At 52.0% G+C, this 14,606-nt stretch overlaps 1 protein-coding gene across 1 annotated transcript; it reads left to right on the forward strand.

Annotated features, from left to right (window-relative positions):
* The first annotated feature begins 2,332 nt into the window (after positions 1-2,332).
* On the forward strand, positions 2,333-14,328 carry PLVAP (plasmalemma vesicle associated protein). Its single transcript, XM_036893339.2, has 6 exons — positions 2,333-2,814; positions 6,984-7,080; positions 7,180-7,892; positions 9,559-9,616; positions 9,763-9,844; positions 13,653-14,328. Exons 1-6 carry the CDS (start codon positions 2,446-2,448, stop codon positions 13,657-13,659), a joined length of 1,326 nt encoding a protein of 441 aa, XP_036749234.2. The 5' UTR covers positions 2,333-2,445; the 3' UTR covers positions 13,660-14,328.
* Positions 14,329-14,606: the final 278 nt, after the last annotated feature.

Genomic DNA, 14,606 nt, shown 5'->3' on the forward strand with positions numbered 1-14,606 from the left:
AACCATTGTGGAAAGCAGTATGGAGGTTCCTCAAAAAACTCAAAATAGAAATACCATTTGACCCAGGAATTCCACTCCTAGGAATTTACCCTAAGAATGCAGCAGCCAAGTTTGAAAAAGACAGATGCACCCCTATGTTTATTGCAGCACTATTTACAATAGCCAAGAAATGGAAGCAACCTAAGTGTCCATCAATAGGTGAATGGATAAAGAAGATGTGGTACATATACACAATGGAGTATTATTCAGCCATAAGAAGAAAACAAATCCTACTTTTTGCAACAACATGGATGGAGCTGGAGGGTATTATGCTCAGTGAAATAGGCCAGGAGGAGAAAGACAAGTACCAAATGATTTCACTCATCTGTGGAGTATAAGAACAAAGCTAAAACTGAAGGAACAAAACACCAGAAGACTCACAGGACCCAAGAATGGACTAACAGTTACCAAAGGGAAAAGGGACTGGGGAGGGTGGGTGGGAAGGAAAGGATAAGTGGGGTAAGAAAGGGGGCATTACGATTAGCATGTATAATGTGGAGGGGGGCATGAGGAGGGCTGTGCAACACAGAGAAGACAAGTAGTAATTCTACAGCATCTTACTACGCTGATGGACAATGACTGCATGGGGAGTGTGGGGGGAACTTGGTGATGGGGGGAGCCTAGTAAACATGATGTTCCTCATGTAATTGTAGAGTAATGATACAAAAAAAAATCAAGATGACTAAATAAATAAATAAATAAAAAGAATAAAACTGAGGCTTAAGGAGGGCATTCACTTGTCTGAGGCCATATGGAGGTAGATGGCACAGCCAGAGCTTAACTCTGGAGCCCTAAATTGAAACCATGTATTCACTCCGTCCACATGGCTCGCTTTAAGGAAGATGGAAAATGCCCTCTTCCCATCCAGCTCCAGGGGACTCTGGGTGGACTTGGCCAACCTAGAGAAATAGCTGGTTGGGCACCACTTGTAGCCCCCAGTCCTCCTCCCCCCACTACCCACTGGGAAGGGTCCGGAATCAGGAATCACTGGGTAGCTGCAAAGGCCAAAGGTCAGATGGGGCTTTCCTGCCCATCCCTGGGAACTTCCTCCTTTCCAACCCAACTTTTGTGTCCTTGATGAACACCATCAACACCCTGGAGGACCCTGCCCCACTGTCAACTGCCCCCCACTCCATGACTCTAGCTAATGGGGGAACAGGTCCTCATGCCACAGACTTCACCCCAGTGTGCCCCCAACAGGCAGTGGAAAGCATTTGTGTTACTGTCAGCCACCTGGGGTCCAGGCCTCTTTCCATGCCCCTTCCTTTTGGCCCAATCCGTCCTTCCTGCCAGCCCCGAGCCCATGAGGTTATGGTGTTCCGCTCTGTCTTGCCAAGACTGTGGGCCCCTCACAGCCGGGCCTTGGGCTGATACCTCACCTCTCATGGAGGCTTTCCCTGAAGCTCCTGGCTCTGGGGGGATGGGCAGGAGGGCAAAGTCAGAATCCTTTGCTCCTTGGTCCTGAAATCCCCTCCATACCCACCTGGGGGTGACCCACAGTGAAGCTCCCCTGCCACCTACCCAGCACATACTATTCACCATCTCACAGAGCCCCAAAATAATGCTTCCAGCAGGAAATAATAATAATGACAACAGCAATCCTTTCCTACAGCCTCTCTCCCTGACCCCATGACACAGACACCATTCATAGCCCTCTCACAGAGAGGGAAACTGAGTCACACAGGCCAAGCCAGCTCTCCCTGGCTCTGAGTTTTCACTCTTCTAGCACTTATTAAGCACCTATGTGAGTGGGGCATCTTGTGGCATGACAGCTTGGGGAGTCCAAGCCACTGCCATCCACACATCAGCCCTCCATGAGGCCCTGCTGTGCCAGTTACTAAACTCTTACTAGGGGCTTGGCCCTGGGTTCAGTGCTCTGCACGATGGATTTAGCTCATTTAGTTGGCACTGTCCCTGAAGGTGGGCATATATCTGCTGCCAGCCCACCAGGGGGTAAGTCCAGCTCTGTGAACTGACAGGTGAGACCCAGAAACAGTCCCTTTCCCTCCCATGCCTCAGTTTCCCCCTCTGCACGACGGGGATGATGACACGAGATAATAGGAAGCAAGCGTCTAGAATAGCGCTTGGCACAGAGCAAGGGCAGGTGGAGAAACTGAGGCCCTGACAGGCCGAGATAGCTCCGTCCCGCAGCTGCTGCCCCACCCAGCGCACATCAGAGAGGCCGAGAGAGCCTCGGCCCCGCCCCTCCCTTCACAGCCCGGTTGGGAGCGCTGTGATAACCCACGGCCCCGTTTCCTCCTGGCCAGGAAGGAGCTGGGCAGAGGAAGTATTAAGAGGAGTAATATAAACACTCCCCTGGCGGGGTCCAGAAGGGGCAGGAGCCACCTCCCAGAGCAGGCGGCCGCTGAGCAGTGCCAGTGTGCAGGGCCGCAGTCCCCCGAGAAGATGGGCCTGGTGACGGAGCACGGGGGCCTCTATTCGCGGGCTGGGGTCAGCCCCAGGGGCTGCTGGTACTACCTGCGCTACTTTTTCCTCTTCGTCTCACTCATCCAGCTCCTCATCATCCTGGGCCTCGTACTTTTCATGGTATACGGCAACGTGCACGTGGGCACCGAGTCCAACCTGCAGGCCACGGAGCGCCGGGCCGACGGCCTGTATGGCCAGGTCATGGGGCTCCTGGCCAGCCAGGCCAACCTGTCCAAGGAGCTCAACATCACTGCCCGAACCAAGGAGTCCCTCATGCAGATGCTTCTGAACACCCGCCGAGAACAGGACCGAATCAACGCCAGCTTCCGCCAGTGCCAGGCTGACCTGGTAAGGCCAAGGGCCCGACGTATCCTGGGGATGCTGGGCAATTCATATCACCTCTCTGAGCTTTACTGTCCTCATCTGTGACACAGAGGACACAGACTCTCCATTTCAAGCAAGGAGATAAGCAGTGCAGATTTTATTTGCCTAAGTATAGCCTATGCGATATTTGGGATATGCTTATGCTAGAGAAGTTTTATTCATTATCTATCTGGAATTCAATGTTAACTGGGCATCCTGTTAACGGGCAGCAACCCTGGCTCCATGATTTAATATGCATCAAGCGCCCAGAATGGCACACTCACTGCCAGTAAGAACTGGCTGAATAAAAACTGAGAGCATTTGGTTCTCTTACTCAGTAATAATAAGTATGAATGGCTCATATTTGCCTTATGCTGGGCGTCCGCTTTAGAAATACTATCACATCATGGAATCCCAGGAAAAGAGAGACGTTCAAAACCCTTTCACGGATGGGAAATGGAGGCCTGGGAGTGGAGATGGGCTTCCTCAGGGGGCAGAAACAGACCGCCCCGGGTCTGATGGAGCCTGTCATTTGCTCAAGAGATAGTCGCCTGTGTTCTCACACATGCGGTTCCTCTGGGGAGGTCCCGGTGCTGGGGGACCCTGAGGACACAGACCCCTCCTCAGGTCTCGGCAGGGACAGGGTGAGAGCTGGGGAGATGGGATCGGGAGCAGGCAGGGGCACCCTCGGTTTCTCCCCCAGGAGGTGCCCTGGCTGGCTGAGGCGGTGGTGGTGCAGTGGAGCTCCTCATGCCTGCCTAGGAAAGGGCTGTGTCTCCCTGTCTCAGACCCCAGGGCCAGGCAGGTCCCCTCATTCCTCAAGAACGGGCTAAGTCCCCCTTCAGACTCCAGAGCAGGGTGGATGACCCTCAAGACCCCAAATGGGGGCAGGCTGGCTCCTCAGATACCAGAGCAGGACTGTGTACCCTTCAGACTCCCTTCAGGCTTCTCAGTTTCCGAGGAATTTCGGATCTTCTAGGATGCTCAGAGCCATCCAGTTCAGGAGCCGTTAGGAATTCCAGGATTATAAAGTTTGAGACACATGCAGCCCTGAAACTTGAATTCTCCCATCATAAAATATTAGAAATCTAAGTAGCTGGATCTTCACAGCTTTAAAATTTGAAAATAATAGGTTCAGGGATTTTCTTTTCTCCCCTTCAAGTTGACAAATTATAGTAGGCTAGAAACGCTTAGGGTTTTCTCCGAAGATCCTGGTGCTCCTCGGGTCCCAGGCTGCATGTCCTTGACTCCAGGATGGAACTTTGATACTTGGGGGGAGCCCCTGCCTCACCACGGCAGCCCCACGTATCTGATGGTAGCTGGTGAATCTGGGTCTTTCCCCCATTCTGGCGGTGCTAAGAAATACGATTTTTCTTGAATTCTCTGCTAATGCAACTGCATTTCTGGCCCTCAGATCCTGGAGAAAAGGAGAGTTTAACTCAACAGTTTTTTTGTTTAGATTGGCCACATCTTGTCAAGGCGCCCAGACGCTCCCCTCAGGGGTGGGGACCCTGGGATTCCCTTTTGACTTCCTCCAACTGGAAGAAAACCTCTTTCTCATTTCATGTTTGAATCCATCTCACTATGTCTTTCTTTTCCATGGCTAAGATTTTTGAAAACAGAAATCAGTGGAACTTTCAGAGCTATTTCTGCCCTCCTCCTAACCACAGGGCAATTAGCACAGGGCCAGCAGCCAAAGGAGTAAGGACAAGGAATGGCAGAAAGACCAATCCTTGGCATTCTTCATATCTTTACCTTTTATGTTGCCACAGAGGTTCTGTTCTAGGGATGGAAAGACACTACCTTTGTGAAACAGTAAAAACTTTCTTTAAAAACCACTTTTTTGAGACACATTTCACATGCTGTATAATTGATCCATTTTAACTGTACAGTTCAATGATTTTTAGTGTAGCCACAGAATCATGCAGCCATCTTTACAACTGATTTTAGGACATTGTCATCACTCTCAAAAGAAATCCTGTCCCAACAAAATAGCAGCAGACTCACAGAACCTGAGAATGGACTGACAGTTACCAAAGGGAAAGGGACTGGGGAATGTGGGTGGGGAGGGAGAAGGGGAATGAGGAGCATCGGGATCAACGCACATAATGCAGGGGGGGCGCGGGGAGGGCAGTGCAACACGGAGATGACAAGTAGTGACTCTACAGCATTTCACTACACGGATGGACAGTGACTGTAATGGGGTGTGGCGGGAGGACTTGATGATGGGGGGATCTAGTAACCATAATGTTGCTCATGTAATTGTAGATTAATGATACCAAAATCAAAAAATAATAAACTGTTAAAAAAAAAATCCTGTCCCCATGAACAGCCCCCTCCCATCCCTCTCCCTCAGCCCTTGGCAACCACTGAACTATTTTCTGTCTCTCTGGGTTTTCCTATTCTGGATGTTTCATATAAACAGAATCATAAAGCATGTGACCCTTTGTATCTGGCTCCTTTCACTCAGTGTGATGTTTTCAAAGTTCCTCCACACTGTAGTGTGTGTCAGCACTTCATTCTTTTTTACAGATGAATAATATTCCACTTTATGGATGGACCGCATTGTAGTCATTCATCCGTTGATAGACACTTGAGTTGTTCCCCTTTTGGCCATTGTGCTTAGTGCTGCTGTGAACATACATGTGCAAGTTTCTGTTGGACACATGCTTCAAGTTCTCCTGGGTCCATCCCTAGGAGTGGAATTGCTGGGCCATATGGTAATTCTATGCTTAACATTTTCAGGAACTGCCAGACTGTTTTTCAAAGCGGCTACGCCATTTTACATTCCCACCAGTACTATCTGAGAATTCTGGTTTCTTCACATCCTCAGTAACACTAGTTATTCTCCATTCTTCTATTTTGTTTCATTTATAACCATCCTAATGGTCATGAGGTGGCGTCTCATTGTGGTTTTGATTTGCATTTCCCTGATAACTAATGACAGTGAACATTTTTTGATGTGCTTGACGACCACTTGTTTATCTTCTTTGGAAAAATATCTGTTCAGATGCTTTGCCTCTTTTTTAAATGAGTTATCTTTTTATTACTGATTTGTTAGAGTTTACATTTCTAGAGTCTGGGTATTAGTCCCATCATCAGATACATGATTTAAAAATATTTTTTCCCATCTATAGGTTGTCTTTTTTCTTTCTTGATGATATTTTTTGAAGCCCAGACATTTTTTAATTTTGATGAAGTCTACCTTATCTGTTTTTTCTTTGGTTGCTTGTGCTTTTGGTGTCATGTCGAAGCAACCATTGCTGAATCCAAAGTCATGCAGAGTTTACACCTACGTGTTTTTTCTAAAGAGTTTTATACCTTTAGCTATTTTACATTTAGGTCTGTCACCCATTTTGAGTTAATTTTTTGTATGTGGTGTGAGGTAAGGGTCCAAATTCATTCCTTAGCATGGAAGATTCAGCTGTGCCAGTGCCATGTTGAAAGGACTCTTCTCTTGGAGTGATCATGGCACCTGTACTAGATTTCTAGGCTGCCTTGACAAAATACCACAAATTGGGTGGTTTAAACAATAGAAATTAATTTTTGCACATGCACAAGATCAAGACGTCAGCACAGTTAGTTCCTTCTGAGACCCATGAGGGAAGGCTCTGTGCCAGGCACTCTCCTTGGCTTGTAGGTAGCCCTTTTCTCCTTGTGTCTGGGCACCGTCTTCCCTCTGTGCATGTCTGAGTGTCCAAATTTCCCCCTTATACCAGTAGTATTGGATTAGGGTCCACCCTACAACCTCATCTCAACTTAATCACCTCTTTAAAGACCCTGTCACATATTTGGAGGTGCTGGGGGTTAGGACTTCAACATACATATTTGGAGGGGCACACAATTTAGCCCCTAACCACATTCTTGTCAAAAATCAGTTGGCCATAAATGTGAATTAATATTTCCTAGGTTCATCCAAGTGGTAGCTTCTTATCACTGCTTTGTTCTTTTTTACTGCCAAATAGTATTAATTGTAACAACTTTTGAGGATCAGACCAGCATCCCCTATAAAGGAGCAATGCCCTTGTGATCTGGGCTGACTCAGGCCACCTGCATTCAGGATCTGGGGCTCCAGCCCAGAAAGTCTGGGAAGCCCAGTGGGGGTTGCAGGCAGGGCCCCAACTCTGAGCTCTGTCTGTGTCCCATCTGGACAGGTGGTCTACATGAACAACCAGCGGTACATGGCTGCCATCATCTTGAGCGAGAAGCAATGCCAAGAACAACTCAAGGAGACTAACAAGAGCTGTAATGGTGGGTCATCCCGGCAGCAGGGGACCAGGGTGGTAGACTCCCAGTCCAGTCTCTTGGTAAGCCCTAACCTTCCTGAGTCTTATTGTCCTGTGCCTGCAGCCTTGCTCCTCATGCTGAACCAGAAGGTCAAGGCGCTAGAGGCAGATCTGACGAAGGAGAAAGAGCTGTGCAGCAAAGACAAGGATGGGCTGGTGCTGAGCAGGCGTGTGGTGGAGGAGCAGCTAGCTGAGTGTGGTAAGGCCCGGGAGCAGCAGCGGCAGGAGCGGCAGCTGGCCGAGAATCGGCTGCTGAAGGTGCAGACCCTCTGCCTCCCGCTGGACAAGGACAAGTTTGAGATGGAGCTGCGGAACATCTGGAGGGATTCCATTATCCCTCGCACCCTCGACTCCCTAGGCTACAACCTGTACCACCCCCTCAGCTCAGATCTGGCCTCCATCCGGAGAACCTGTGACCACATGCCCACCCTCATGACCACGAAGGTGGAGGAGCTGGCCCACAGCCTGCGGGCTGGCATTGAGCGTGTGGCCCGTGAGAACTCAGACCTCCAGCGCCAGAAACTGGAGGCCGAGCAGGGCCTGCGGACCCTTCAGGAGGCCAAGGAGAAGGTAGAGAAGGAGGTCCAGGCTCGGGAGGCCAAGCTCCAGACCGAGTGTGCCCGGCAGACCCAGCTAGCGCTGGAGGAGAAGGCGGCAATTCGAAAGGAGCGAGATAGCCTGTCCAAGGAGCTGGAGGAGACAAAGCGACAGGTCGAGCAGCTCAAGATGCAGCTGGCTGTCAGCAATACAGCCCTGGACACCTGCATCAGAGCCAAGGTGGGCTGGAGGGCCCTAGACTCAGGTTGCACCAGGGTCGGGTCTGGAGGCCAAATTGGTGGTGATGCTGAACTTGAGTTTGATGTTGGCTTCCCTGTCTAGGTTGGTTAGTTAGGATTCATGTGAGAGTTTCACTAATGTTAGGATAAGGGGGATTTTGGAATTGGAAATGGCACTGAGAAAGGGTTAAGGGTTGGGGTTGAGTTTAGGGCAGCTGGTAGACCTCAAAATTAGTTCAGGGTTTGGCTTAAGGATTCATGGGGGTTGGTGTCAAGGGTTGGGATATGTTTAAGTTGAGTTCAAGGTTTGGTGGGAGGCAATGGGTTAGGGTCAGGAGTGACACTGGAGCTGCAGGAAGGATTAAGGCAGGTACAGAGCATAGAACTTGTGTTTAGAGTTGGGTGAAGGTGAGTTCTTGATGACTACTGTGTCTAGATTTGGTTTGGGTTGTTTGGGGTTCCACCCAAGGTTTCATCAATCTTAGAATTGAGGTCAAACTTGGAGTTTGGACTGTGAGGATCCAAAAAAGTTGGGTTTGGGGCACTGCCTGCAGGGTGGTCACTGGGTCTGGAACTGGATGAGGGGTGAGCTAGGGTGTCGGTGGCCTTGAGGTCGGGTTGAGTCCATGCACCGAAGCTGGAGCTGGAGCCCAGGTAGGCACGGGCGACTGGTGGGCCTAGAGCTGATTCGAGATCTGGAGCCGAGGGTAGGTTTAGGATTTCATGAGCATTAGGGTTAGGACCTGAGGTCAGGTTGGGTTAGGGTGGTTGGCTGGGTGTGGAGTTGAGCTGGTGTTGGAATATCTTTGAAGTGAAGGATGAGGTGACCCTGGGTTGTTAGGGTGGGGATGCACGTGGTTGGGGTGAAGGTCAGGGCTTGGTGTAGAGTAGAAGCTGTGGGGATGCTGATCTCGGAGTGAGGCTGGATTGGGGGGTTCCAATTCATGTAAAGCCTGGGGTCTCAGATTGAGTGGGGTTGAGTGTGGCATTCAGAAGGTGCTTATAAATGGCGCTGGTGTAACCCAGGGCTGGGGCTGGGGGAGTGGAGTTGGGGTGGGGTTTTTATAGCAACTGGGTTTAGGGGATGGGTTGGGGCAGAGTTAGATCTAAAGTTATGGTCAGTTCAGATTTGTCATTGGGATTGGGTTTAGGTCAGGGTTCAAGTCCAAGGAAGGTTCCAATTTTATCTTAGGACCTATCTTAGGACTGAGTTCAGAACTGGCTTTGGATTTTAGGTTTGGGGTATTGGCTCAGGGTTGTTCAAGGATGGTTTAAGGATTGGGGTCCAGGTGGTTTGTAGAGTGAGTCAGCTTCAGTCTGGAGGGGAGCCGGGTTGGGTAGATGAACTCAGTGGGGTCATGGATTTGGACCAAGGTGGCCCTGAGGCTGTAATGGAGACCATGACAGGCCAGCCCTCAGAGTAGGGTCTTTGGGGGGTGCTGTTAAGGGAAGCCAGTCCCTGGAGACCCCAGTCATTTGAGGGCAGGTGGGTGTAAGTGATTGTGCGTATATTTTCACATGTGTCCTTCTCCATGGGTGTATGTTTCCCTGACCTGGAAGGACCTCGGACCCAGGTCTCCAAGGGCATAGAGCGGAGGCAGCCTCCCTGACACTGCGGCCCAGGGGTTCTGGCTTCTGAAAATCTCCTCCCACCTTTTTTTCCACAGTCACAGCCAATACCTATGCCGAGGCCTGTGGGCCCTGCCCCCAAACCACAGCCCATCGGTGAGTGACAGAGGGCAGACCCAGGAAGGGGCTTAGGGGTGGGGGTGCTTTCCACTTCTTATCCCACCCCAGCCCTGATACCCTGGGCGGCCAGCCACCCAGAACCTGGGTGTTTAGTCTGGCCTGACCCTTCGCTTTCTCAACAGACCCAGCTAGCCTGGAGGAGTTCAAGAGAAGGATCTTGGAGTCCCAGCGGCTCACTGCAGGCAACATCCCACCCCCATCCAGGTGAGGTGCAGCGCAGGCTGTGGCTGGGGACAGGACTAGGGGTAGAGGGAGGTTCATCTCGCTGCTCCTTCAGTAGAACACCTGCTGTATACCAGGCCTTATACTGGGCCCTGGGGACACAGCAGTGACCAAGACACACACAGTTTCGTTCATGAAACTCCCTGAGTGTGAGAGAGACACGACAAAGGCAGTGACTGAGAGCCCACAATCATTAGGTGCTTCCTGTGAGTTCGGCACCGTTCTAGACCCTCTGGTGCATGATCCACTCATCTACACCTTACAATCCTAATTGGTGGTCCCAAAGGGGGACCCCCACCTTTACCCCCGCCTTCCAGATGAGAAAAGGCAGACACAGAAAGGGTGTGCACCATGCCCCAAGTAACACAGCCAGAGAGTGGCAGAGCTGGGACATGAACCTAGGCTCTCAGACTCCAGACAGGCGGGCAGGGGTGCCTCAACTAGGAGGGTTCTTTCAGCTGGGGGATGGATCGGAGGCCTGGGGGGGACAGGGAGAATGGCGCTCTCAGGGGCAGAAGCAGCCAGGGCAGTGGGAACAGGGGCCAGGACTGGGGGGGTGGGGGGAGCAGAGGAAGGGAAGGAGGAAGAATAGCATCTGAGAGTGACCTGGGGCTGCTCACCCCACCCCTCTGAGCCTCACTCTCTACCTCAAGAAAACTGAAGATCCAAAATCAAGGGCATGAACCTGTTTTGCCAGCTGTAAAGTGCTGTCTGCAAATGGTTGGAGCAAGGAGGTAGGGGCCTCAACAGGGTGCACGGCACCTGGCACGTACTAAGGTCCTGGCTGGATGCTTGTGCGTCCCAGGGCCAGTCATCTGTCGGCACACAGCCTGGGTGTTATGCGGACGGACGGAGACTCAGGCCGCTGCCCCAAGAGCACGCTGCATGCCCTCCAGGGTCACAGCTGCACTCCCCCTTCAGGACCACCCCCTGGCCAAGGAGTTCGGCTTTTGCATTCTTATTTGCAGCTTAGGACCCGGGGCTCAGAGAGACATCCCGACTTTAAGTCAGATCTCTTGGACCCCAAACCCCATGCTTTCAGTGGCTTCACCAGCAGGCTCTTGCCAACCTGGGTCTGTTTTAGCCTCAGGGTACTAAATGCGGGCCTTGGTGACAAACAGATGTCCAGAGGTCTGTTTCCAGCTCCCTGCCATCCTCCATACCCGCTCCACTGTGACTCTTCTTACATACCACCTCTGACAGGGAGCTCACCCCCTTGCAGAGCTCATCCTCTCACTCTAGCTGGCTTAGCCTGGGAGGGATCCCTCAGCCTCGGGCAGCCAGAGAGAGGGAAGCAAGAGGGTGGGGGGAAAGCCCAGCTCTGAGTATACATGCAGTTGTCCTCCTTCATCTTGGCCCAGACCCATCATGGCAAGGAAGGAGGTTCTATTATTATCCCCATTTCTCCGAAGAGGGAACTGAGGCCCCGGGGAAGTGACCAACCTGGAGTCATGCGTCAGCAAGTTAGGGCTGGAGCCAGGCCCCCAGCCTAGGCCTGTCCAAGTCCCAGCTGAGACCAGGAAAGCTCTTGACATTGTTTATCCCCAGTGACGTCCCCCTGCCGAGAAAACAATATGTACTTAAGCCTAGGCCTCTCCTGCTTCTCTCTGCAGAGCAGCAGGAAGGGCCTCCGGTATGCCGGGCTCCAGCCTTGACTCACCTCCCCTGAGAAAGAGGCCAGGGACAGGCAGACATGGGACCATCAGGCCTAGCTTTAAGTCCCAGCTCTGCCAGCCACTCAGTGGGCAACCCTGGGTGAATCCCAGGCAGAAGAATCACACCATTCAAGTTTTAGATGCCCCCAGTCAGGAGCCAGGTCTGAGGTCTGGCATCAAGTCATTGACCCCATGATCAGGAAAGTTGACTCCTTTCCCACTCATTCCTTCTGGGTCTCCAGAAAGTGTCTGCTGGTGCCAATTCTCCCAGACTCTTTCTGGGCACATGCAGCAACCCAATGTTCACAAAGCCTCAGCTGGACTTGAGCAAAAGGCCTAGCTTCTAAATTGGACATTTTAAAGTCATTTTCTCTTGAGGGCAAATGTACTAGTTTTCCTTTTCACTTGGTAAGAGAGTATCCTTTGGACATCAATTTAAGTTAAAAAACAAAACAAAACCCACAGATAGACAACTGATATGAAGACAAATATTAAGTGAATAGTATTTTAGGACCTATGTGGAAAGATATGATCAAAGTTGCAATGGAGAAAGGTTGGAGATGGGAATTCAGTCCTGCCTCTGAGCCGGGCATACAGCAAGCATCACTCAATGCATTCCCAGCACCATTATGGTTTGTTTGTTCCTTCACACCATGTTTCTTGAGCAGTTGCTGGGTGCCAAGAACACAGGGAGGAATAAGGCACAAAAACCCCCATCCGTGTGGGGTTCACAGTCCAGTAGGGGAGGCGGATGACAAACCAGATGAATGGGCTCTTACAGGGCCCCTTGGTGATTGGAGACAGAAAAGGGATGGAGTGTGAGGAGGCTGGAATTTTCCACAGGGGGCCAGGGCAGGCTTCCCTGCCCTGAGGGAGGGCAACATTTGTGCAGAGACCTAAAGGAAGTGAGGGAAGAGTCATGGGAGGGAGCACAGATCCCAGGAAGGATATGCCAGGCAGTGAGCACAGCCATGCAAAGGCCCTGAGGCAGAACCATGCTTAGTGACTTTGAGTGAGAAGTCTGGTGTGGCTGGAGCAGAGTGATCCAGGCGAGAGAGGCAGGAGGTGATGAGGCGGGGGGGCAGGTTAGACAGGAGCTGGTGGCTGCAGTGTGGACTCTGGGAGCCCGAGCAGCTAGGGACCAAGGCAAAGGTGACTGTACCAGTTTAGGCAAGAGACCATGGGGTATGAGCAGCCTTGGTCTCTAAGAAAAAGGCCAGAGTCAACATCGACCCTCTCATGCAGGCTGGCGGGCAGGCAGGAATGGGTGAAGAACGTGTCAGGGCTGGCCTGGAGCCTGGTTGAGGACACAGGCTGGAGCAGGGGAAGGGGGAACTGAGCCAGCCAAGGAACGTGAGGCCACTTGGGCCCGAGGGAAGAGCCAGGGAAGGAAGGGAGGGGGCCAGCGGAAGCAGGACTTGGCTGAGGCCCCTTGGTCCCCCACCAGGAAACTGCCTCGCGCCAACCCCTGACCCTGCAGAGAACCTTTGCCAGGCCAAGAAGGGGGAAGGGCATCCTGGCGAGCCTGTGGCTCATGCAGGCAGGGAGAGGGGAGGCCAAGTGAAGGCTCTTGGAATTTGGGAGGATTTGGGCAGGGTTTGAGTCCCTGATGAGGAGGCCTGGTTGGGGCACAGTGGGTGGAGACTTGAAAGCGAGATAGAGAAGATCTAGCTTTGTTGGGAGGGTGCTGGGGAGCCAGGGCAAGTGTGCAAGTAGGGGCAGGCTCATCGGAAAGATGCTCCTAGGAATGAGTGGGGTCTCCCTGCCTTGGGTTAGTTTTGTGCAGACAAAACAGAGAAACTGAGGCCCTGCCTGGGGAGAGCGGGGGTGGGCGGGGGCTTTGGGGCAAACTCCGAGGATCCTCATGGCCTTTGGAAGTTAAGGTGAGTCAGACACTGCAGCAGAGGCCTGGAGCACAAGAGGTGGCCTCTCTGAACCTTAGTCTCTTCATCTGTATAATGAGAATGTAAGTTCTGCTGTGCAAGAGACGTTCAACAAGTAGGAGTCTGAACCCCAAAGGATCCAGAGTCCTTGGTAGCAAGATGGTGCCCAGGATGCCTAGGAGGGGGCAGGACCAGGTGAGGTTTGCCCTTCATATGTCTGACTATCATGTTCCCATCTCTTTCCTGCCCCAGTGGCTGAGGAAGCTCCAGGCCCCAAGGACTGAGGGGTGGCCCCAGCTCGCCAGTCTGCAGATACCCACAGCCAGACGACCTCTCAAGCACACACCAAAGTGGGCACCCTTGGCCTGCACCGCACACCCGTCCTCCCTCCCACCCCTCCCACACCTCCTAACACTCTTTCACGGGCCCACACCCGCACCACACAATCCTTCTCCCATGGGTGCCTTGACAACATCACGGATACGGTGACGATGTCATACACCGACAAGGTGAAGGCACAAAGACACTACAGTGGTGTCATACAGACACAACGACAATGTCCCGTGCACTTTCTGCCCAACCTTCACCCAAAGTCACATCCCTCCGTGCACGCAGGCCAAGGCACCCACGGCATCCCACCCACCTGTACACCCTTGTGCCTGCCACCCCCCTCCCCCATCTGCTTCCTTATCTCCCAGGCTTCTCTCACCCCCAGCGCATCAGGCCTGGAAAAGGGACAACAGGAAAATAATTCACCTCCATTCCCGCCAGGGAGTTTGCAGGCACCCCTGCCTGGGAGCACGTGATCCACGGGCAAATGCAGCCCACTGACCCCCCTCCTAGTGCTCATAGTCCCGCATAGCTAAGCCTGCCTGTGGCCCATATAAATGCTAGTGGCACCAAATAAATGTTATAGAAGACTTTCAAATACTCCAGTCATGATTTCTTCTTTGAAAAGGCACCACCTGGCTGTGAGCAAGAAAAGACTAGAAAGAAGATAAAAAACTGAAGAACCCCTTTCTCCAACATTCCCAGGCCAGGAAACCCTTGAACCTGGAACAAATGTGTGGGGCACCAGCCTCCCCCAAAGTATAGGCATCTCCATATGGGAAGAGAAATGGCCAAGTCATAGTCAGTGGAGGCTCCTGAAATGACCACAAAGCCCCCCAGCATTGCTGTCATTTGATGTTTCTTTAAAATAGTAGA

The sequence above is a fragment of the Manis pentadactyla genome, chromosome 12 (assembly GCF_030020395.1).
Source record: "Manis pentadactyla isolate mManPen7 chromosome 12, mManPen7.hap1, whole genome shotgun sequence".
Classification (NCBI taxonomy): domain Eukaryota; kingdom Metazoa; phylum Chordata; class Mammalia; order Pholidota; family Manidae; genus Manis; species Manis pentadactyla.